Here is a 25,378-nt window from a genome sequence, read left to right on the forward strand (position 1 = left end):
GTCAAATATGATGTCGTCAACATAGACTTGAACCAACAAAGTGTTACCTTTTATTTTCTTAATAAACAAGGTCTTGTCAGCTTTACCTATTTCAAATCCTCTTTCACAAAGAAAGTTGCTAAGTTGATCATACCACGCCCTTGGTGCTTGTTTTAAGCCATAAAGATCTTTCTTCAACTTGAAGACATGTGAAGGATTCTTGAAGTCTTCAAAGCCCCGGGGTTGTTTGGCATAAACTTATTTATTGATGTAGCCATTCAAGAAGGAGTTATTGACATCCATTTGGAATAAATGAAAATTTAATGAACAAGCATAAGCAAGTAATAAATGGATAACTTCTAAACTTGCAACCGGAGCGAATATTTCTTCAAAATCAATGCCTTCCTCTTGATTGTATCCTTGGGCCACCAACCTGGCTTTGTTTCGAACAATTATACCATTCTCATTAAGCTTTTTCTTAAAGACCCATCTGGTACCTATGATGTGTTTACCACTTGGCCTAGGGACAAGTTCCCAAAATTGATTCCTTTCAAATTGGTTTAACTCTTCTTGCATTGCAACTATCCATTGGTCGTCTCCTAAGGCTTCATCAACTTTGGAAGGTTCAATTTGTGAAACAAACGCCATATTCAAGCATGCATCTTTGAGATCTAATCTTGTTGCAACTCCTTGACTAATATCACCAATGACTTTATCAATTGGATGATCTCTATGAGTTCTCCATTCTTTAGGTAGATCATTATCATTTGACTCTTGTTGAATTGGTTCTTCATGATGTTCCGTTTGATTATCATTGTTGACTTTGGAAGTATCTTCTTGAGGAACATCTATAATATCATCATCATCACACAAAACAAGATCCTCCTTGGAGGGATTGGTTTCATCGAAAGAAACATGCATAGATTCTTCAATAGTTAAATTTTGTTTATTATAAATTATATACGCTTTACTAGAGAGAGAGTAGCCAAGAAAAATATCTCCATCGGACTTTTCATCAAACTTACCGAGGTTGTCTTTGTTATTTTTTAAGACAAAGCATTTGCATCCAAAAATGTGAAAATAAGCATTGTTTGGTTTCCTTTATTTGAAAAGTTCATAAGGAGTCTTTTTTAAAATAGGTCTTATAATAACTCTATTACTTACATAGCATGTCATGCTTACCGCATCCGCCCAAAAATATTTTGGAAGATTCGAGTCACTAAGCATTGTTCTTGAAAGTTTTACGAGTGACCTATTCTTTCTCTTCGCCACTCCATTTTGTTGAGGAGTCTTGGTGCCGAGAAATTGTGAAAGATTCCATGTTCTTCGCAAAAATCTTTGAAAGAGGCGTTTTGGAATTCTCTGCCATGGTCGCTTCTTATGGAGGCAATTTTTAGTGATTTCTCATTTTGGATTTGCTTTGCATACTTCTTGAACGCCTTGAATGCATCACTTTTATGCACTAAAAATAATGTCCAAGTATATCTAGAAAAATCATCAACAATAACTAAAGCGTATACATTACCTCCGAAGTTTCTTGTTCTTGATGGACCAAATAAGTCCATATGCAATAATTGTAGTGACCTTGAAGTGGACAACATATTCTTAGGTTTGAAAGTTGATTTGGTTTTCTTTCCCTTTTGACATGTATCACATAATCTATCTTTGACAAACTTCATCTTAGGCAATCCAATGACAAGATCATGCTTGACTAGTTTATTCAAGTTTTCCATATGATTGTGAGCAATTCTCTTATGCCATAGCCATGCGTCATTGTTGTTCACCATGAGACATTTTACCTTCAAAGACAAATCATCAAGGGAAATCATAAATATACTATTGATTCATTTACCTTTGAGTTTTACCTCATTGGTGAATTCATCTTCAATCAAGCATTCATATTTTGTGAACTTGATCTTGAAGCCTTTGTCACAAAGTTGGTTAATGCTTAGAAGATTGTGCTTTAGTACTTCAACATAAAGAACATCTTCAATGGATGTGAAATATGGTGCTCCAACTTTGCCTATGACAAGACTCTTTCCTTTGTTGTTATCTTCATAAGTAACATAACCCTTGGCCTTAAGCACTAGATTTAAAAGTTTGTTCGGGTCTCCTGTCATATGCTTGGAACAACTATTATCTAGATACCATAGATTTGATGTGGATTTCAAGCATACCTACAAAACAAATTAAGTTTCGTTAGGTACCCAAATTGCTTTGGGTCCTTCATAATTAGTATCTTTCTTTACCCACATGTAATGCCCACTTGCGACACTAAAGTTTCTAACATAGCAAGCATTAGGTGTATGGTCACTTATACCACAATAAAAACAAGTTGGAACAAAATTTCTTTTATATCTAGGAACATAGGATTTATTTTTATCAAATCTTTTCCTTTTAGGATAATGATGAACAACCTTTGCTTTGGTCACTTTCTCTTTGGTAGATTGTTCACTAGTCTTAACAAAAATGGTTTGGTTAGAACTTGGTTTAGAAAATTTTGAATAACCAATACCACTTTTATCATTTGAATATCTTTGATGGCTAAGAACACCTTCCAATCCAACTTGTCCTTTCTCATATCTTTCTAAAACTCTTTTTAGTTGGACAATTTGAAATGAAAGTGACTCACAATTTTTACATACAAAATTCTGTTTTTGTTCACTTATGACATTTTGTTTTTCCATTTCAAACTCTTTCTCCATAGTGTCAATTTTTTCTTCAAGAGATGTAATTTATTTCTTTTGACTTGAAATGGTTTTGTACAGAATTTTGCATTCATTAAGGAGTTCATTGATAGCATCTTGTGCATCATTATCATAAATAGAAAATTCATTACTAACCTCTTCTTCATCATCAGAGTGGTGTGAATCCATCAATTCTATATTTGCACATTCGTCGCTATTTGAATTTGATGAAAAACTTATCTCATTATCGTCCCATGCAACATAAGTGTTTTAATTCTTGGTCTCCTTCTTGCTTTTGAAACCACCTTTCTTGGAAAGTTTTGGACAATTCGGCTTTATATGACCCTGCTTACCACATTCATAACATGTAATATCTTGTGTAGAAGTGGAAGCCTCCTTTTTTTCTAAAAGAATTCTTTCTATTTGCATAATTAAACGATTTATCATTTTTACCAAAGAGCTTACCGAGTCTTTTAACAAGAAGCATAAAATTCTCATCTTCTTCAGGATCATCATTTGTTCGTTCTTCTTTTGAGTCGACTTTTAGAGTGATACCTTTGGACTTTTTCTCTTGATTTTCATGTTGTTCAAGTCTTCCAAGTTCCAATTTGTGTTCTTGAAGCTTTTCGAACAATGATGTAGATGTCATGGTCGAGAGACTCTTCTTCTCTGATATGGTCGTTACTTTCGGTTGCCATTCTCTTGTCAATGATCTAAGTATTTTAAGGTTAAAATCATCATTTGTGAAGGTTTTTCCAAGTGAAATCAAATGATTCGTTAAATGGACGAATCTCTTCTGCAATGCAACGATGGATTCTCCGGGCTCTATTCTGAACATTTTGTATTATTGACTTAATGTGTTCAATCTGGATCTTTTCACTTTAGTAGTTCCTTCACGAGTCTCCACCAAAGTGTCCTAAATTTATTTTGCCGATTTACATTGAGAGATACGAAAAAATTCATCCATACTTAATTGACTTTGAAGAATATTGATAGCTTTCTTTTAATTTAGGATCTTTTTCTTGTCATCTTCATCATATGAGCCTTTAACCTTAGGAGTGCCAACACCATTAACCACACTAATTGGAATATATGGACCATTTTCGATGGTTTCCCATATGCCTTCTCCTTGTGCCTCTAGACGTGTCTTCATGCGTATTTTCCAGAAGTCAAAATATTCACCAGAGAATAGAGGAGGCTTGCTGCTACTACCGTCATCTTTGAAAACTAGATTATTTGCGGAAGCCATGTTCTGGATCTACGGAGAAAGTTACCCACAACCCGCTTTGATGCCAAATGTAAGTTGAGTATGCTCCTAAGAGGGGGGGGGGGGGATGAATTAGGTTCTTTGAAAACTTTTTCCGGTTTTATAAAAACGTGTTCTTTCTTTTCTAGTTTGGTTATGCAATGAAATGGTAAAGTGCGTAAAGTAATGAACACCGAGACGTATATTGGTTCCCCTCACAATCCGAGACTACTCCATTCCCCTTACCACATGTAAGAGATTTTATTATTGTTAGATCTTATGGAGAAGACAACCTAGTCTTTCTATACAGACTCTAACAAGAACAATCCTCTTGGATTTTTCACTAAGTCCACTAAGAGAACAATCCTCTCTTAATGACTTTCTTGTTTCCAACAGTCCTGGACAACAAGGATAACAAGAACAATATGAGTTCTTACAAGTTTTTGAAAGATGGAACAATATATCAATCTATTGATTGATCTTCTCCTTTTAAGAAATCAATTCTCTTTAAGACAAAGTGCTCTAAGAATGGTATGGATGAAACTATATGAATGCATATTGAAAATTTTGTGTAGAAATTTTCACCAGAAAATTTAATCAAGAACACTTGAGAAAATTTGAAAAGATGAAGAGAAAAAATTGTTTGAAATGATAGTGTGAAGGAGGTGTATTCAAATTCTGAAAATATGTGGTATATATAACCCTTAGACACCTTTCTAAATGGTCATAATTCATGAATGGATGTCATGATTCAAGAACACAATTCAGAAAATATTTTCATGAAAAGATGCATTTATTTCTGCCATTGGTTCAGTGGTAATCGGTTACCCAATATGGTGTAATCAGTTACACCTGAACCAACGTTAAAAAATTTGAAAATTTTAACCATGTAATCGATTACCCAAAACATGGTAACCGATTACCTGCTACAAAAATTGTCATAAGAGACAGTGCAGACAACTGGTAATCGGTTACTTCAAACCTGGTAACTGATTACCATCAAGGAAGAATGACCAAATGCAGTTGAAAATGAATTGTAAGGCCAAATGAAAATATTTAAGAGACCTAAATAAAACATGACATGTATGAATGAAACTCTTGAGCACCTGAATGAACATAGAGAGGTTGAGAACTCTATACCTTAATAATTTGATCAATTCAATAAAAATCTTTAAGACTTGAAATTCTTTTATAAGTGAAGCTTGACTTGTGCTTGAGTCTTGAACCATTCTTTTTGCGATGCACATTTACTTGTAGAGCATATCTTTATCAACACACTTTGAGAAGCTTGTATTCATAAAGACCATACATACAACCACCCCTTACCTAACAACGGTTGGTCAGGCATGGTGGTATCCCTTTTCCAACCATTGTGAGATGAGTTTTCCGTTGTAGTGTTTCATCCTTTCCATTACCTTTTGGTGCCAACTGTCGATCTGCATGGAAAGTGGGAGGATAAACGTCTGGTATTCTGACGCACTGATTCCTTACTTAATTTTAGGTACCATTTTTTATTTTATGGGTCCCCTTTTTAGGCGTGTTATGAAACCTCATGGCCTGAAAGATTTTCCCCACATCTACCCTTACTTTGAGCTATTAGTGTTCCGAGATGAATCCTTTGATTTTAGTTTATTCAAAAATAGGGTATTATGTTCATCTCCTCTGACTGTTAATGACACTTCTTACATCCAATGGCTGAATAGGGTTCAAGAAAAGAAAAAAAAACACTTCTTGAAAGATTTAGGTATTTTGACCTAATACAACTCTCAAGAGTTGGGCCTAAGTACAAGTACCACATGCTCCTTGCAGCCATGTGCTTTTGGGATACCTCATCTAACATATTTCACCTTCCCTGTAGGATGGTAACCCTCATACTCTTCGACCTCATCGCTATTGTTGGCCTTCAACCAACTGGATCTCCCTGCTAGGTCTCTCTCTCGCGAGGGTATTCAAGAGCATACCCATTCACCCCCACTCCAAGGGTCAGTCCCAATATTTTGTGAGCCTCAGTAATATTTATGATTCTACTTAAAACCCCATAAAGGAAGGGGGTCAATCAGGAAGAGAATCTAGTTGAGGCCTTCAAAATAATTGTGGAAAACTAATAACACTTTTCTGATATATCCCTTGCTTCGCCTGATGTTCAGACAAATGATTTCACTGAGTTACTCCATCAGTTGAAGTCCAAACTTGTTGATATACACCTCATTCAAACCGTCAATGACAACCCCATTGTTCTTTTTGAAATCAAGGGGTTGATGTTGAAGCTAAACAAGTTAAAGGTGCCAAATTCTATCATTGACTTTGTCTTAGATTTTGAGCCTCTTCTTGAACAAGTTGTTCAAGTTGTTAGGCTTAAACAAAATTTTATCAATCGACTTGAAATGAGAATTGAAATCATGCTCCAGCAACAAGACTTAGTTTCCCAGTTTCAACGTCGAGTTGTTGAGTTGGAGGTAAAGGATAAGAAAAAAAATAAACTGCATCTTTGGAGGCGTACATTTTATCCTAGACTCAGTAAATGAACTGGCTGCAACTAAAGATTGAAGCAGTGGGGAAGGACAAGGCAGAGATATATGATTTTAAACTGGCTTTAGTCGACGAGGAATTGGTTGAAGAGGCCAATGCTGACATAGAACGTGTAAGGATTTCTCGCATATTGGAAGGAGATGTGATCAAACTAAAGGATGTAAACCTCATGATCGGCAAGAGGCTTAAGTGTACTAAATTATGTTACGAAGAAATGAGGAGCAAATTGAAGTCTTGAATTTCTTTTATTTCCAATGTACTTGAGCTATTTTAATGACTCCCATTTTTGGCATATTTTGAATATACACGAATTTGGAAAACTCTTTTTGTACATTATTTTTATCCTAATATTTTAACTTCCTAAAATATAAGCTTATACTTCTTTAAGTATTTACCATTTACTCTTAATATTCGACTGTCAGGACTTAATTCTTCAATCTCATAAGCGTTATTTGAAAACACTTGGATAATTTTAAGTTGTCCTTCCCAATTTGGTGACCACTTCCCTAAGGCTCTATCCCTTCGATCCATAGATAATATTACCTTACAGTCATAATCACTGACTACAAAGACCTTTATCATGACCTTTTTATTATAAGCCTTAGCCACTCGTTTCTTTTGTCTAATAAGAACATTTAAGGCAACTAATCTTTCTTCGTACAAGTCGACCAATTCATCCATCATCATGCTCAAGTAATGGGTTGATGAGATCTCACTTTTCCTTTGGATTATTACTGATTGTAAGTATATCTCAGCAGGAAAAACTGCATCATGTCTAAATGTTAGTCAAAAAGGTGTATAGTTAGTTTCTTCCTTAGGATACTTTCAACAAGCCCAAAGTGCTTGATCCAAAGTCTTATGCCAATTCTCTGGCTTCTCTCCTACATATTTTTTGATTAGGCCAATTATGATCTTATTTGTAGCCTCGACTTGACCATTTTCTTGGACGTAATAAGTGGTAGAAGTTAGAAGTTTGATTCTTGATTCTGAAGCAAACTCAACCATGTTTCGACCAGTGAAAACTGAACCTTGGTATGAGGTTATGGTCTAAGGAATCCCAAACTTGCACATGATGTGACTCTAAATAAAATTGATCACAACATCTTGGTCAACATTCTCTAAAGGCCCTACTTCAACCCATTTGGTAAAATAGTCGATGCCTACTAAGACATACTTATAACCTTTAGATGATGTAGGTCTAACCTCACCAATCAACTCTAACGCCCATCATCTAAATTACCAAGGCTTAAAAATTGAGTGTAGCTCACTAACAGGGACATGTTGGATCCTTGCATGCTTTTGGAATTCTTGACACCCTTTGGAAAACTCTATGAAGTCTTTCAACATTATGGGCCAATATACCCCTTGTCAAAACAACAACCACTTCATCTTGTGGCTTGCTTAATGTGTACCACATGATCCATTATGAGCATTGAGTATTTCCAAATAATCATATCTTTCGCCAAGGCCCTTAAGTAATACACCTCCAGGTGTATTTTTAAGCAACTTATTTCCAACGATGACGTAACTTAAAGCCTTATATTTGATATTTCGATCTGTCGTTCCTGTCTGATTCTTTAGGAACTCTATAACTGATCTTCGCCAGTCATCATTCGAAAGATTATCAATGGCAAAAGTTTCAGAAATTTCAGAATTTAGGTCTCCCAACTCATCTGCTCCCACCAGTTTTGACTTTGACAATTCAATGGAAAACATATTGGTTGAGATCAATTTATCTTTGGCTTCGATTAGATCTTCCAATTTTCTTTGGAGACTTTATACCCTGAAGCTATACGGTCAAAGTTATTAGCCTATTGTTTCTCAATTCACGACACATGTTTAATGTCGACTATGTCAAATCTTCTCAACAAAGAATTTGCCTTGACAAAATACATTACTAAATTCTCGTTGATGCACTTGTATTCTTTTGTTAACTGCTTCACCATTAGTTCTTAGTCGCCTTTGATCTCGACTCTTATTGCCCCCAGGTCTAACAAATTCCTAAGGCCTGTTATTAAGATTTCGAACTTAGCCTCGTTGTTTGAGCAACAAGCATTGATTTTAAATTTATACTTAGTTGGGATTCCTTGGTGGAAAATAATCAAAACTCCAACGTCGATTGCTTTAGCATGACAATAACTGTCAAAGTACAACTTCCATGCTGATTGCTCGACATAGTTTTGCGCTACTTCCATTATTGTGTGATCTACTATAAAATCAGTGACAATATAACCTTTCATGAAGGTGTGAAAAACACAAGAAATGGGGGTTTGAATTGGGGTTTACAAGCAAAAAAAATTCCAAAACAAGAACAACACTAACAAGTTAATAACAAAGAGATAAAAAACACAAGTATTTTTATCCTGGTTCGCTTGAAACTCAAAGCTACTCCAGTCCATCCGCCAAGGTGATTTTTCCTTATACACAAGGACTTAATCCACTATAATCAACATATTACAATAATCACAAAGAATAACCTTATTTGTCTTCTCAAGGATCCAACTATACCATAGTCTCCTTAAGGACTCACAAAGAACAACCTTCTTTGTCTTCTCAAGGATAACCTCCTCAAGGAATCAAACAAACAATTTGAATAAAATTTTGTGTATTACAAGATACTTCTATACAAGCAGATTTTACACAAATGAATAACAATCACTTTAAAGAAAAACTGTGTACAAACAAATGATAATTTTTCACAAAGAAAATATACTTGTCAAAATATTGTGTCACCGATGTTTTTCTTCAAATCTCCAAGTCTCACTTATATAGCATAAGAAGAAGACCGTTGAAGGGCAAAATGGAGAAAGCTCATTGAGGGGCTATCCATTGTTGGATGGAAAAAAGTGATATTGCATACTGTCCTTCGCCCACAAAATCAATGATAGGTGTGATGTATAATATTGTCTTTGCCCACGAAATCAGGTAGTGGAAAGGATGTTCGATTTGTACTGTACTATTTGATCATATTACCATTTGATCTTATCTTCAAGTTCATTGGCTTTTTATGAAAGTTGATGAAGCATGAAATGAAGAAACATAATGCTGGATTCAGAAACTTCAGAATCTTTGGTAAGAACCTTGACGATGTCAATAGTCTGGCTTAAGATCTTCAGAGTCTTCCAAATATTTAGTCATAACCTTGATAACTTCAATCGTCTGGATTGAGATCTTCAGAATCTTCAGATATATAACACAACTTCAGAAGCTTGCCATTCTTCAAAAGTTTGGTGATCAGAGTCACGTCCAGAAGCATGAACTGAGAGAACATTGCAACAACAACATAATGTCTCCTCAGAAGCTTCTCAGGAGTGAATCAACATAGAAGCAGAAAGATCATTGAAGTAGCAATATTGGACATCTTTCAGAACTTCTAATAGTTGGCGCAAAAGCGGATTTGGAACACATAGTTCAGAAGCTGATGATGTTGCACATCATATATTCTGAATCAGAATTGGTTGTTAAAGCTACACAATAACAAACCATTAGGGTACTAAAATTGTTCTCACACAAATACAATATTGTTATTATCAAAACTCAAGGTATAAATGCAGAACCAAATCTTGTTCTAACATTTCATGGCCTTTAACAGCGCGTACGTCAGAGAATACTTAGTTAAGGCCAAAGCCCATTTTTCAATTCTACTATGTAGAATTGGTTTCAACAACATATGTTTGATAATATCAAAATGCGAATAAACAAACATATCTGTTTATTTGATATAATACTTCAATTTCATATAAGAGAAATGCAAGGAAAGACACAACTTCTCTATTAAGCCATACCTAGTTTCTACATATTTCAATACTTGACTGAGATAATATAAGGCCCTTTCGTCGCCATCATCATCTTCTTGGGCTAACATACTTCCTATAGTCGAATCTGATGCAAAAATGTACAATTTCATAATTTTGTCTCTCATGGTGGGTAATGATACAAGAGGCTTAGACAAATATGTCTTCATGTCATATGTTATGGTTCCCATATAAACCCTTCCTCCTTCAAACGTAGCAACGATGAAAACACCTTCATCATGCCACTTAAATTCGATATAAATCTTCTTAGAAAATTTATCTTCCCAAGTAGAGACTAGAGTTGCTTTTTATCCGTTAGACGCTATGTATTGAGTATAGTCTGTCTTGTACAGGTTTATTTTGATGTCTTTCTTATGGACCACTGAACCTAGAAAATCACCTGCATGGACACAAAAAACACACTTTAGTATATCCATCTTAAGTCTATATTTCTTCATCCTTTCAAAGGATATCGAAGGTGGTCTAAATGACCACTTTCTGATGAGGACTTGATGACTATGTCATCTATATAAATATGCATAAATGTTTCAATAAAGTCATGAAACATAGAGTTCATCACCCTCTAGTAGGTTGCACCAACATTTTTCAAGCCAAAGGACATCACCACCCGCTCATACGTGCTTAAGGCCCCTGTGCATTTAAACAATGTTTTGGACACATCTTCCTCTATAATGAAAATTTGGTTATTTTCTGTATATTATTCCTTGATGATTTTCATTAAGCCACCATGTATGATTTTCAATGTAAGGTTTTGAAACACAAGAGATTTACTAAAGGTGTTTTTCTGCTTGATAACCCTAAACTAAATGTTGGTTTGAAAAAGGTATAATTGATTAAAGAAATATTATACATCATGGTTCAATGAAAATCATCGAGGAATAGTAAACAAAATTGGATAAATTTTTTGTTTTTTAAATTTGCTACAAATTAGCTATGAGTTTAGCTACATATTAGCTACAAATTTTTATGGGTTCAAGTATGATGCTGACTTTAGACACGTGGCATGCTGCCACTGTCATATGTGCGTCCGGTCACTAAAAAAAACTTCCACGTGTCGTGCCACGTCAGCTTCTGTTGACAGGAGGGACCAAAAATGTTGACGAAAAATATTAGGAGGATGATTCTTTAACGAATTTTTTTTAAAAGATTAAAAGTGAAAATGCATATATTTAGATGGACAAGAAACATATTTAACCCTAAATTATATATCTAAATTCTAATTTCGATGTAACTATAAGTTATACAACTAATTATAATTTATTCACTCAGCTAACGCCGAGCATAGCTCTACGACTTAGATAGAAGTGAACAAATTATAACTAGTCTAGAATAAGATAAATTCTAACTTACTTAACTTACTCACCTCAACTGCCGTTGGGCATAATTCTATAGGCATATGCAAGCTAGAATACGCTAAGCAAGATATAACCATCTTATCCTATTTTTGTAACTATGATATTATATAATGTAGTCTCTTATTGCATAGCCCATCCCTAGACGTGTGCCAATATGAGGGAATCTAACTTACTGTAATCAGTGTTTTAAAAGTCGACTCGTCATCAAACCAATTAAGGCAATGAGTCACTGGTTCATTTTTCGAACCACTAGGTCACTGATCTAACCACATAGTTAAACTGGATAACTTCGTTGAATAGATCGATCTCTATAACAAAACTATATAGTTATTAAACCGATCGAATTGGATGACTCGACCTCTAAAAAGATCATAAGACCTACCAATTTTCAAAATATCATAATATTACAAGTTCATTGTTTAAATTCAAATTCTAAACATAATTATCACACACAACAAAATACAAATTCAAATAAATTTTGAAAAATGTTTAATTACAACATAAATTGAATAACAAAACAGCGGACATTGTATAATAAATTTAATTCTAACGAGAGAAAGTTGTTCAAAATAAGTTTTGAACAAAGTCTACCTATATTTTAATTTTAATATTTAATTTTTTATAAAAAATAACGTCGTTTTATCTTAAGGAAAAAAAACTAGCACTTAACCCGTCGTCTATCTTTTAAAATCGTCGTTTTACTAGTTTTTACAAGTATTTATCGATTTTCATTGATTTAATAGCTTATTCGATACAATAATTAAACCAGATCAAAAAATTCTTCAATTTCTGATTCAACTGACCGATTCGATTTGATTTTTATATAAGAATCCATAACAAATCAAAAAGATTGATAATTCTATATGAGAAAAATTAAAACAAAAGAGTGATTGAAACATTAAATTCTCTTATTGTGCTTGAAGCTTAAGGATGAATACAATAAAATATATATAAACTCTAAAACAATCATGTAACAACCTTAACAAATTCAACAAACTTGAAAGTAACAATTTTACAAAAATGGAAGGTTTTGTAACTAACTTTTGAATTCAGCTCGCTATAAAAAGAAACTTAGTTATAAACTAAAACACAGACAAACAAATAAATAAATTTTGACCAGATATAAAATAATAAATTTTATTTTGAATAACTCACACATAAATAAATAAATATAATAAAATAAAATATAACAGATAAACTATAACAACCTCTTCTTTCTTCTTCAACGCACGTAGAGCGCTTATGGCATTTTCCATGGATATCCTGCGCTCTTCTCACGTCTCCGCCGTCCGTTTTTCCGACGGCGGCGGAAATCAAAGCCGTAGCTTCAGCACCCGACGCTTCAACATAAGGTTTCTTCCCTTCACCCATTCTTCTCGAATCAAACTCTTTCATTTCCTCACTACTAATTCCAATTTGCATTCATTCATTCAATTAGGGCAAACCTTCCATTTCCGAAGCAAAATGCAAAGTATCACAAAGAACTCGAAGCTGCCATTGATGTCGTCCACAGTGCTTGCCGTTTATGTGTTCAGGTAATGAATCTTCTTTTCCACCATTTTCCCAATTTTTTATTTATTATTTTTTTTTTGTGTTCAACTTTTTCGTTTCTTCGAGTTCGAAGAATAATGTTGCGTTGTACTTAATGTTTAGGTGAAATCAGGTTTATTCTCTACTGATGGGAAGGTTCTTGAGAAAATTGATCAGACTCCAGTGACTGTGGCTGATTTTGGAGTTCAGGCTCTCATAAGTTTAGGTATTAATTTCATCTCAAAGATAAACTATATATGTGTATGAATGAAATCAATGTGTTATAGTGAATTTGAATTGACACTGCCAATAGTAGTTCTGCCTAAGCATCTCTATCTAGGAGTATAATAAAATGTGACGAACACATTTGCAAGAAAAACTAAGAGTATGTTTGGTTCTGCCATGAAAAAATGATTATGAGGGAATTGATTATGGTTAAAAGTGAATTGAATGTAAAGTGGTTTATGTTTGGATAACTTTATGCAAAATTGAGTTGAACAATAAATGTCAATGTAAAAATAACCTTTAAACTCAAAAGTTACAAATTCTAGCTATTGTAATTGTATCTCTGTGTGTCTAATATGATCACACATGGTGTATATTTATATGCAAATAGGGAATATACAATAGGAAATAATATCAATTACAGTTATGACTAATTGAATATCAATCAATACTAATTGATTGATAACATATTCTTAACACTCCCCCTCAAGCCGGATCGTATATATTGTATGATCCGAGCTTGTTACAAATATAATTCACTCGAGAACCCTTGAGAGACTTGGTAAACATATCAGCCAATTGATCTTCAGATTTTACAAATTCCGTGGTTATTTCTCCCGACAGTACCTTGTCTCTTACATAGTGACAATCTATTTCTATGTGCTTGGTCCGTTCATGGAAAACCGGATTGGACGCAATGTGGAGTGCCGCTTGATTGTCGCATATGAGTTTTGTGTTCTGAAGGTCACCGAACCTAAGTTCTGAGAGCAAATTCTTAAGTCAAGCAAGTTCTTTTGAGGCTGCTGCCATAGCCCGATATTCAGCTTCAGCACTAGATAATGCAACTGTGTTTTGTTTCTTACTTCTCCATGAGATCATATTTCCTCCAATAAGAACACAATATCCAGAAGTGGATCTCCTATCCGACGGTGATCCTGCCCAATCTGCATCTGAGTAACAAGTGATTTTAGCATCACCCTTATCTTCATATAATAGGCCTTTTCCTGGTGCATTCTTTATATATCTGAGAATCCGAATAACGGCATTCCAATGAGTATCACAAGGAGCATTAAGGAATTGACTCACAATACTCACTGCAAAAGTAATATCCGGTCTGGTGACGGTAAGATAATTGAGTCTACCCACTAGACGTCGATATCTTCCCGGGTCTTTCAACAACTCCCCCTGACCCGGAAGAAGCTTGACATTGGGATCCATAGGAGTATCAATCGGACGACAGTCAAGCATAATAGTTTCAGTTAGGATGTCTAATGCATACTTACGTTGGTTAATTGCAATGCCTGATGAGGACTGTGCAACCTCAATACCTAAGAAGTATCTGAGTGGACCCAAATCTTTTGTCTGAAAGTTTTTGAAAAGATGAGTTTTGAGTCGCTGAATACCGTCTGTATCGTCTCCAGTGATAACAATGTCATCAACATAAACCACAAGAAAGATGTGTTGTCCGTTGGAAGAGTGAAGGAAGAAAACAGAATGATCTGCTTCACATCTAGTCATACCAAACTGTATCAAGGCAGAGCTGAAGCGACCAAACCAGGCACGTGGAGATTGTTTTAGCCCATAAAGAGATCGATTGAGCCGACAAACAAATCTTGAATTACCAGGAATAGTAAAACCTGGAGGTTGATCCATATACACTTCCTCCTCCAATTCTCCGTGTAAGAATGCATTTTTAATATCCAACTGATGAAGCGACCAATGATTAATAGCAGCCAATGCAAGGAAGAGACGGACTGAACTAATCTTGGCCACTGGAGAAAAGGTGTCACCATAATCAAGGCCAAATATTTGTGTGTATCCCTTGGCTACCAAACGGGCTTTAAAACGATCAATCTGACCATCTGGTCCAATTTTCACTGTATAAACCCATCGACAGCCCACTGTAGTTTTGTCTGGAGGTAAAGGAACAATGTCCCAAGTGTTATTTGAATGCAATGCAGTCATTTCTTCCACCATCGCCTGACGCCAATTGGGGTCAGTCATAACTTCACCTGTAGACTTAGGAATAGACACAGAATCCAAAGCAGACACAAAAGAAACATAGGAAGTAGATAGACGGTCATAATTTAAAGCACAAACATATTTAGGATTTGGATTATGAGATCGAATACCTTTTCGTAATGCTATTGGAAGGTCAAGTTCAGGTGACGTAGCTGGAGGAACAATTGGAGTAGGAGATGGTGCTGGTGGATCAATATCATCTCTAACTGCCGATGGACGTGTTGTGCGTCGCTGATATACCTGCAAAGGAGGTTTAATGGGTGTGGGGATGACAGAAGGGATATCTTGATCATCTAAATTACAAATCTCCTGTGAGGACGAAGAGGCAGAGAAAAAAGGAGAACCTTCAAAAAATGTTACATCGGAAGAGACAATGTACCGTTGAAGTTGAGGACAAAAACAACGATATCCCTTTTGTATACGTGAGTAGCCTAGAAAAATGCATTTGAGAGATTTAGCGGAAAGTTTGTCTTTACCTGGATTAAGATCATGAACAAAGCATGTGCAACCAAACACACGAAGGGGAATGGGGTAGAGATCGTGTTCCGGATTTAAGATAGAGTATGGAATCTGATCTTGAAGGACCGAGGAAGACATTCGGTTGATAAGGTGACATGCGGTGAGGAGAGCATCACCCCAAAAACGAGAGGGTACATTGTGGTGAAGAAGAAGAGTCCGTGCAGTTTCAACTAAATGACGATTCTTCCGTTCAGCAACACCATTCTGTTGTGGTGTATGAGCACATGATGATTGGTGAATAATTCCCTGTAATGTTAAAAAAGATTGAAACTGGGATGACATATATTCACGAGCATTATCTGTGCGTAAAATTTTAATGGTAGTATTAAACTGGTTTTTAATTTCAGCATAAAACTCTTGGAATATACGGAAAACATCTGAACGATTTTTCATTAGAAATAACCAAGTGCATCGTGAGTAATCGTCGATGAACGTTACAAAGTAATAGTATCCTAAAGTAGACTTCACACGACTAGGACCCCAAATATCAGAGTGAACTAAAGCAAAAGGTGATGCAACATTTTTATTTACTCGTTGACAATAAGTACTACGAGTATGTTTGCCTAATTGACAGGACTGACACTCAAAAGAAGAAAGCTTAGAAAGACTAGGAACTAAAAGACGCATTTTATTTTGACTAGGGTGACCCAAACGTTGATGTGTGAGTTCTTGAGAAGCAATAGAAGCACAGGCCACCGGTGGAGAAAGATGATATAATCCTCCAGCTTCACTCCCTGCTCCAATCGTCCGTCCTGTACGTCGATCCAGTCATATGATCAGATGCACCCGAGTCAAGGACCCAAGGACCAAGTGAAGGTGTAGAGACAAAAGCTACAGGATTACCCGACTGAGCAGCAGCGGCAGATGATGAGTGTTGATGGGCTGCTTTGTATTGGAGGAAATCATTGTAATCAGCGGCGGGAAGAGTGACATCTTTAGTGATATCCGGAATAAGTGGAATTTTAGTGAACATGATGGAATCGGTATCCCCCATGATATTTGATGGCTCGGAACGAAAAACCGAGAGCAGATCTGGAAAAACGGCGACGGCTGGGAGCAGCGGATGCGCGGCTGATTGTCCGGCGCGTGAGATTCACGTGCGATGAAGGAGAGACGTGTGCGGACGCGTGCGGCGGCGGAAGGCAGTGAATCTGGCCGATCTGTAGGAGACGATTCCGGCGTATAGGAATCTCGCCGAAAAGTCGACAGGAGCGGCGGAGACGGCGGCGGCGCTGTGGGTGGCCGGAAAAAAAAAGAATTTTTTTTTTATTTTTATTTTGTGGAAGACAGTAGGTCAACCAACTCTAGATACCATATTGTAATTGTATCTCTGTGTGTCTAATATGATCACACATGGTGTATATTTATATGCAAATAGGGAATATACAATAGGAAATAATATCAATTACAGTTATGATTAATTGAATATCAATCAATACTAATTGATTGATAACATATTCTTAACACTAGCTTCTAGTAGAATCAATTATGGAGGCAAAATCAATTCTACTTTAGAAGAACCAAACACCTCAAATTCATTTCAAAATCAGTTCTACACTTCTAGAATTGTTTTTGCCTTTTTCAAAAACTAAACCAAATGCCATTGGAGATTGGCCACACATTAACTTTTTGCCAATGTGATTCATCTAAAAGCACAAATATTAGTATGGTGCAGCATAGTTTCCTTATATTATTGGTGTATGGTTATGTTAATTAACCTATTATTACGGTTAGCTTATAGCCTTGAATATGATTTATCAGAAGCTGTTGTTCTTTTCGTGAGATTGAAACGTTTGGTTTTATATATCTTATCAAAACAGAGTTAAGTAAGTTGTTCCCTTCTATCCCATTGGTGGCTGAGGAGGACTCTGCTTTCGTGCGATCAAGAAATTTAGCAGGTACCGTGTTTGATGCAGTAAGAGCTGAAGTTAGCTCCAATTCTAAAACATTGACGCAAGACGATGTACTCAACGCAATTGATAGAGGGGGCAAGGATGCTTTTGTATTTGGACCAAAGCCAGCCACATACTGGGTGGGCATATTAAGCAGTTTAATTTAACGTTATAAAGTGATGCAGTATAGCTTTTTAGAAATTTGGTTCCATGTTGCATGAAAACTTTGTTCATATTTCATTCTTGGAGATTGGTAGAGCATTATATTTCACGTGTCTGTCCGTGCAGGCTTTCTGTGGAGTCTCTAGAACATTCTGTAAGTTGTTAGACTCTAACATGGTTCTTATTTAGTAATTAGCGCAGATAGTTTGAAGTTACTGTCCTGTTAAGTCCGGGTGTAGCAAACAAGAAAAGCTTGGGTTCATGTACAAATACTAATGTAAACTCACAAACATAAGGAATAAAAATAAGACTGGAGATTCCTGATTTCTTTCAAACCTCTTCTTTTATTATGGTAGTCAGAGCTTGCTTTTGACCATAATCATGGCTTCTGTTATTAGCCTCTGCCATCATGGCTTTTTCCTTCTTTATCACCAGCGGCGTGGTCCGTTTGATTCGTGCCTGCCGGCGCAATTTTTTCCTGGGCACATACTGCTACATTCTTTTCTTTCTTCGATGACTTCCGTTTCAAGATCTGCAAAGACATTGTCTTATTTGTGGTCAATCCAACACTCCTCCTGGGTTTCTCACTGAAGCATGCTGTGATACTGGAAGGGGAACCGTGGCTTATACAGCCTGAAAGGATCAGGATCAACTTCGACTGTCCTGGTTACATTGATTGTACTAAAGCCATAGCAAGTCAGCTGCAAATAGACACGTGCAATACCAAGAAAAGAAGTCAATCACATCTCAGAGTTTTAATCAGAATCATAGGACTTGTTGATATTCTAATCTTCATAGGTGGACTAATTTACAAATGGATGTGATTCTAGAAGAACTGCGTGAAGAGTGTCAGGCATTGACGACTTTCATCATACAAGGTTGACCTCTATGTCATAGAGAATACTGAAGCACTGCTCGTGGTACAAAAGCCTGACTTAAGTAAAATCAAGCTTCTTTAATGAAAAATGCATCTCGTAACCTTGCTTTTGGTTCCAAGTTCAATAGAATCACATCGGATTCCTCTCCTCAAATTCATGTTACACACTCAATCCTCTCAATCTCACTTTCAATCCTATTTTGATGGTTCTTTTGGACATTTTTTGTGTGTGAAGAAGTGGTAGAATTGGCAGGTCTGGGGCTAGAGGATGTTGTGGAATGGTTCAATGCCAATTTTGTTACGAATTTGGCCACGCTGCCTCTATGCCATCATTGATACAAATCCAGATTATAAGCGGCAGCCACAATTTCAGCAGTCCCGCCTCTTCGGCAACAGCAAGCTAGAACCTTAGGCCTACAGTCTTCTCAGCTGGGTGTCACCACTCACCACTAATGTTGGGTTCAGACATCTGCATTTCAATCATACCTGCAGCATATGTCAGTAAGTCAGAATGCTTCTCATACTGCTTCCTCCATTGCTGTCTGCTAACACCTCTGAACCCCAGCAGTTTCAGTATAGTAGCTTTGTGCTTTGACTGACACAGCTCAATTTTGTACTCATGGACGAAACACTTGGTGCTGAATATCATTGTTTGAGAAATGGTGCTGGACTTTCACTTGTGTCTCACATACAAGCCTAAGATCACATTGAAGATGTCTGTGACAAAGGCATTGTCTAAACTTCAATATTGTAGTCTTCATGACTAATTCAGGATGTTTAGTAGTTCTCATTCACAGCCACCCTTGTTGGTCCTTATTGTCTCAAAGTCAGTATGAACCCTACGGGGGGTGGGGGGGATGAATAGGGCTTTATCTAATTGTTCCAAATCTTTTCCCTTTTCAAAATCCTTTTAATAATGGATAGTCATAGAGAGCTAATGAGTTCTAGATTTGAATTGATCAAGAACAATAAAAAACTCTATTAACATGCACATGGATTGTAAACAAAACACTTCTATGAATCGATTCCTTGAAGATATGGATTGTTTCTTATGCGTAATAGACTGTTACAGTTTCTGTTAAGTAACTTTTATCATTAGCTAGGATTTACTTTCTGTTGACTTCATGGATAATTATTATTTGTAAACTCAAACTATTCTGAATGAAAATATGATTTGACTCCTTAATGCTTGAATTAGTTCAGGCATCTCTGACAGCACTTTAGGCATTTTGGTTTACACACTTTATGATCCAAATGACCTCAATATGATCATGCATCTTAGACTTTATATGGAGTGTCTGTCAAATATCTAAATGCATTATAATCAATGAGTCTGGACATGTATGACATGTTCATACGACAATTAAGCTAACTTGCATGTTCATGGATGCATCAAAACATAAGCCTATACCATGATTTGCTAGATGATGTGTGTTGTGTTTCTTATGCGTAATAGACTGTTACAGCTTCTGTTAAGTAACTTTTATCATTAGCTAGGATTTACTTTCTGTTAAGTCTTTCTGTTGAGTTCATGGATAATTATTATTTGTAAACTCAAACTATTCTGAATGAAAATAAGATTTGAGATTCTCAATTTCTACCGGACCCCACCATCTATCAGAGATAAGCAAATGGTGGCAATTACATGTCCTATGTTTTGTGAAAACTATATATTTCTACTATTTGATGTCTATAAGCCCCTGAGGCCTTGTCTATTTGTAGGTTTATGTTAAAAATTCATGCATTGACTTCTGTTTGTTTTAATCCCTACAAAAGTTGTATTAAGTCTATTGATTAAATACAGTTGCTCGATCCAATTGATGGAACTCGTGGATTTCTGAAAGATAACTCAGCATTATATGTGGTAAGTTACAACGAAGACTGCTTTGAGTTTCTATTGATACTTTTTAGATTCATTTCATACATTTGTATACAACATAGACATTTCATAAAGCTTTCATCTAGAAGATCTTTCACTTGCAATTTGTAGAGTAATCTTTGCCTGTCATAATGCATTAGTGCTTAGGGGTTATGATGCCCTTTCCTCTTGAGGAATATTTATAATACAAGATGTGTGTTTAAGATAAGGAATACTGACAATGATTGTTATTTTCTTTATAATAGATTATATATTTGGCTTTGTCATTAGCATCTTCATCCTTCGCTTTTGAAAACAGATTTCAGAGAGAATTTCAGAAATTTGAAATTTCAAGTTGGTTCTAAAACTGAATCTTATTGAGAAAGGTTTTAAACACTACAGGTTTATTTTATATAAACACAAGCTAAACATTCTACAGTTGTTAGACACAATTACATTCGATTGTATACTGACACTAAACACTAATATTCTCCTAGAGATTTCCAAAACATACAGGTGGGTTTGTCTCTTGTGGTTGAAGGAGAGACTGAAATTGGTATTATGGGCTGCCCTAACTGGCAAGAGGGCGTATCTGGAAAACCCTCTGCTGAGGTGGAGGAGGATAGGGAAGCTCTTCCTCGATCAGGAATCATGATGATTGCTCATAAAGGCCATGGAACATGGACAAAAACGTTAAATAGCAAGCCCGAATCATCAGGTGCATGGACCAGATGTTTTGTTGATGGATTTAACCTGGTACATAAAGCACGCTTTTGTCTTATAGATAGTCAAACATGGGACTCACTGCCATTGTCTGCTACCCTTGATGCAACAAGCAATGCAAATGATGTAGGGAGCAACCAAGTTCTTCTCTTGGTGGTATGTTGTGGAAGGTACGAAAGATGTTATGTGTATATGTTTTCTACTTTACTACATCCAATCAAACAGTCTGATAATTGATATCTTATGGCACAGTGTTGCGGATGGTACACGAAATATTATATGTATAGGTTTTCTACTTTATAGATTTTTAATCTTCCTTGCATTTCCTTCTTTCTTGACACGAACACCGCTGGTGATCAATGTAGTTTAATCAAGCATTTCATGGTAGCGTCCGGTAGAGCATCCGTTTTCATTCAACGTAAAAAAGAGAAGACTATCATGGTAGTGGCTATCAATTTTTACTTTCTAATTGGATGAATATACTTTTTTTTTCTTCTTTTAATTTGATTCTTTTACAGGCTTGGGACCATGCTGTTGGCATGCTCTGCGTTCACGAGGCAGGTGGAAAGGTATGAGTTTTTCTACATCATAACATGGTAAAATGCCATTGTAATATGGTGTATTGTCTGCAATTTGAACCTTTAACTTCTATAGTTTTGTTACCTTATGGATAATGTCAAAATTTGATCAGGTAACTGACTGGGAAGGCACAGAAATGGATCTTGCAGCAGATGAAATTAGCCGGCGGAGCATATTCCCCTCAGGCGGCATCCTTGCTACCAATGGAAATTTACATAATAAAATTGTACAACTTATCTCTGATCAGGCTGCAGTAGTTTGAGGTTGTTGGGACTTCATTCCTTCTAACATTATTTGGAAAAATTACTAGTATCTTGTTTGATTGTAATCTGTCACATTTATGACAGCATATGGTATATAATTCTTTTCAACTATTTTTCTAGTAGTTTTAAAGGACGACTCCTTTAAAATGAGTAGAGAATATCAATATATTCATGATTTGTTATGCACATTATATAATATTTACTCTTTATTTATTAACCAATAACTAATAATAACCATTTAATAATCTGAAATGAGTTCGTTTTACATTAATAAAATCTTTATTTTAAAGGCATTGGTTTAAATTCACTATGACACATATTAGAGTTTGGACTATTTCAAATAACAAAACAACCGAACTAACCTAGAATTAGACTGTTGTTAAATAATTGACTTATTTCTTTTAATTAATGAACTAAATCACGATTTTTTCAAATAGTTCAATAATCAAATTGAATTGTAGTCAATCAAATTTAAATTCAATTATTGATTTGTTTTTTAAAAATTAATCCAAAATTCATCTGAACAATAGGACCTTCAACAATATTAAATTTTATATATTTTTTTTATCGATTTGTGATTTTGTTTTTCATTCGTTTGAATTTAAGCACTTTTGTATTATATATATAATTAGTCATCAAATCCCTTAAAAATTATCTAAAAAATGTTATAAGTTAATCATTTAATTTCATTTATATTATCCTATTCAATCTTTTTCGTAAATTTTTGACAAAAAAAAATTAAGTTTAGTGACCTAGCATGACAGAAAGACTATTAGTACAAATATAAGTAGTAGTTAAAAATTGATACATATTTAAATTGGGGTTTTTATTTTCTTTGGAAGAACCCCCACAATCTAAATAGTATATAAAATTTTAACTACATATCCCGATTCAAATTTGTATTAGTGGTTTTTCTGTTACACTACGTTTTCAAAACTTAATTTTTTTTGGTCATAAATTTAGAGAAAAGACCAAATAGAATATCAAAAGTGAAATTAAAAAATTAATTTATAATGTTTTTTAGTTAAGAAACTAAAATGAAACATCTATGCTATATTATTTATGTAATATATTAATAAAAATTAATTACAAATATTTTATAAGATATTTATCAATAAAATAGTTGGTGAAAAAAATTATAAACAAAAATCAAAAGAAAGTAAAAAATCCAGTTCATTGTAATAAACCGTTTGATTTTTAAAAGAAAAAAAGTTTATTAACTATCCAAATCGATTTAAAATTTAAAACAGGTATATCAAATTGATAATTTTGTTCAATTTAATCTTACAACAATTGAAACGGTTTGATTAACAGTTTTATTCTATACTAGTTTTTTTTTAATAATTTTTATTATAGTTCAATTAGATAATTATCTGACTGATAGCATATAAAACTCACTTGAGTCAAAGTTAGTATTTAATGGTTCATTAGACTGTGACCAACAATAGGATAAGTTTTTATAAAAACCCTAATTCTTGCATTCTCGAGTTCAATGAATTCTTTATAAATATTTACAAACACGTCTCAACTTCGATAATTTTATTAATTACAATAATCTTACTATAATCAATTTATTCTTCACCAAAACAAAATAATTGTAGACTGGAATGTAGTACTTACCAATAGAAGTAACAAAAAAATGACATTATTAATTTAAAATTATGTTTGATTACTCAAAATAGTAGCTCTAATTTTCTATTAGCACAAGCATCATATCTCGTATCTTTGAAATAATGATAAACAAAGTTAAAAAAATGTGTTTAGATTAAAATAATTAAATAAGGATAATTTATTTTTTTCAAAGTTTGTTGTAGCTATTGAACAGCTCATCACAAACATTAGCAAATGACAAAATAGTATACCAAATTTGTGTACACACAATGCATGTTGACTACACGTGGACAATTTCTTATGGTTGATTAATGATTATAAGCCTTAAAAAATGTATTAAAATATTCACTAGTTTATAGTGTGCATAAAGCTAGGGAAGCCAAAATAATAATGACTTGTAATTAGGAGACAAATGAATTTACGTTACATGATGATATCACATTGTCTCTAGGTATCAAACACGGATACATAATCCACGTATCATGATTTTGCTTTTTGTAGATTAAGCAGAAAGTTGGATTTGAATGACTAAACATATGATTAATATTTAACTATAACGGTTCCCACACAATTCAAAAGGAACATAGCTACAAAAATTTAATCAAAACGCGGTGGAGTTAGGAATATGAAACGAAATAGGAGGAAGATCTTCTCGTGCGGTGATGAGTGCTTCTAGTACAAAAGATTAGTGAAGTGGAATTGTAAGGTTAACATTTTAATGTTCAAGTCGGTAAAATATTTGAAAAATAGTTTAGAGTGAGAATGAAAAGATAATTGATACTAGGGTATGTGAAACTTATACAAGGTGGACAGTTAAAACTTCTCGATTGCATGCTCCGTGATTGGCTGAGGTCTCTCATCTGTTCCCCACTTGTTGCTCGTGCCTTTAGTGTTGGGCCCCATGATTTGGCCTTTGTGTATGGCTCTTGCAAACGGCCCATAACAACTGCCCTAAACCTTTGTTACTACTTGTTGAAGCGAGGGTTCTGTAGCTGAAGCTACCCTAGACTATTTTCGGTTTTACAAGCCAACCACCAATTGAAGGAAATGGAAATGTTTTGAGGGAAAGTTGGTTGCATTGGGAACATGCATATTGAATGTTCATCTCGTAACTGCAACGTTTCGTGAGACGAACTTGACGCATGGTTCTAGGACATATATTGATGATGACCCTCATTTTAGGGTACTCGAGTGTTTGAATAGATCAAGGCGAGATAATGACCTTTGGTGGCACAATTGTACTTTCTGATTCTATCTAACGTTGATCATATGACAATTGCATTATGACATACATAAGGAATCTAAAAACCTGGGAATTCCTCATCTATTTTTCTACAGTTAATTTTTCAAATGAGATTCCTGTAATTAACTAGTCACTCAAGAAACTACTCAAACAAATGAGATTTACAGGAATGTGTTTACAAGTAATGCTTCTAAGAAAGCAAATTAACACAAGTTAAATACAACGAAGCTCTCACACAATAAGAAATAAAAGCTCTATGCGTG

The 25,378-nt window shown here is 34.9% G+C and overlaps 1 protein-coding gene across 1 annotated transcript; it reads left to right on the plus strand.

Annotated features, from left to right (window-relative positions):
• Positions 1-12,780: 12,780 nt before the first annotated feature.
• Positions 12,781-22,449, plus strand: LOC127082912 (putative PAP-specific phosphatase, mitochondrial). The gene is made up of 9 exons (XM_051023141.1): positions 12,781-12,963; positions 13,050-13,146; positions 13,265-13,367; positions 17,728-17,939; positions 20,643-20,702; positions 21,213-21,589; positions 21,785-21,860; positions 21,938-21,988; positions 22,111-22,449. The coding sequence occupies exons 1-9, from the start codon at positions 12,854-12,856 to the stop codon at positions 22,258-22,260; spliced, it is 1,236 nt and encodes a 411-aa protein (XP_050879098.1). The 5' UTR covers positions 12,781-12,853; the 3' UTR covers positions 22,261-22,449.
• Positions 22,450-25,378: the final 2,929 nt, after the last annotated feature.

Source organism: Lathyrus oleraceus, chromosome 1 (genome assembly GCF_024323335.1).
Source record: "Lathyrus oleraceus cultivar Zhongwan6 chromosome 1, CAAS_Psat_ZW6_1.0, whole genome shotgun sequence".
In the NCBI taxonomy this organism is placed as follows: Eukaryota; Viridiplantae; Streptophyta; class Magnoliopsida; order Fabales; family Fabaceae; genus Lathyrus; species Lathyrus oleraceus.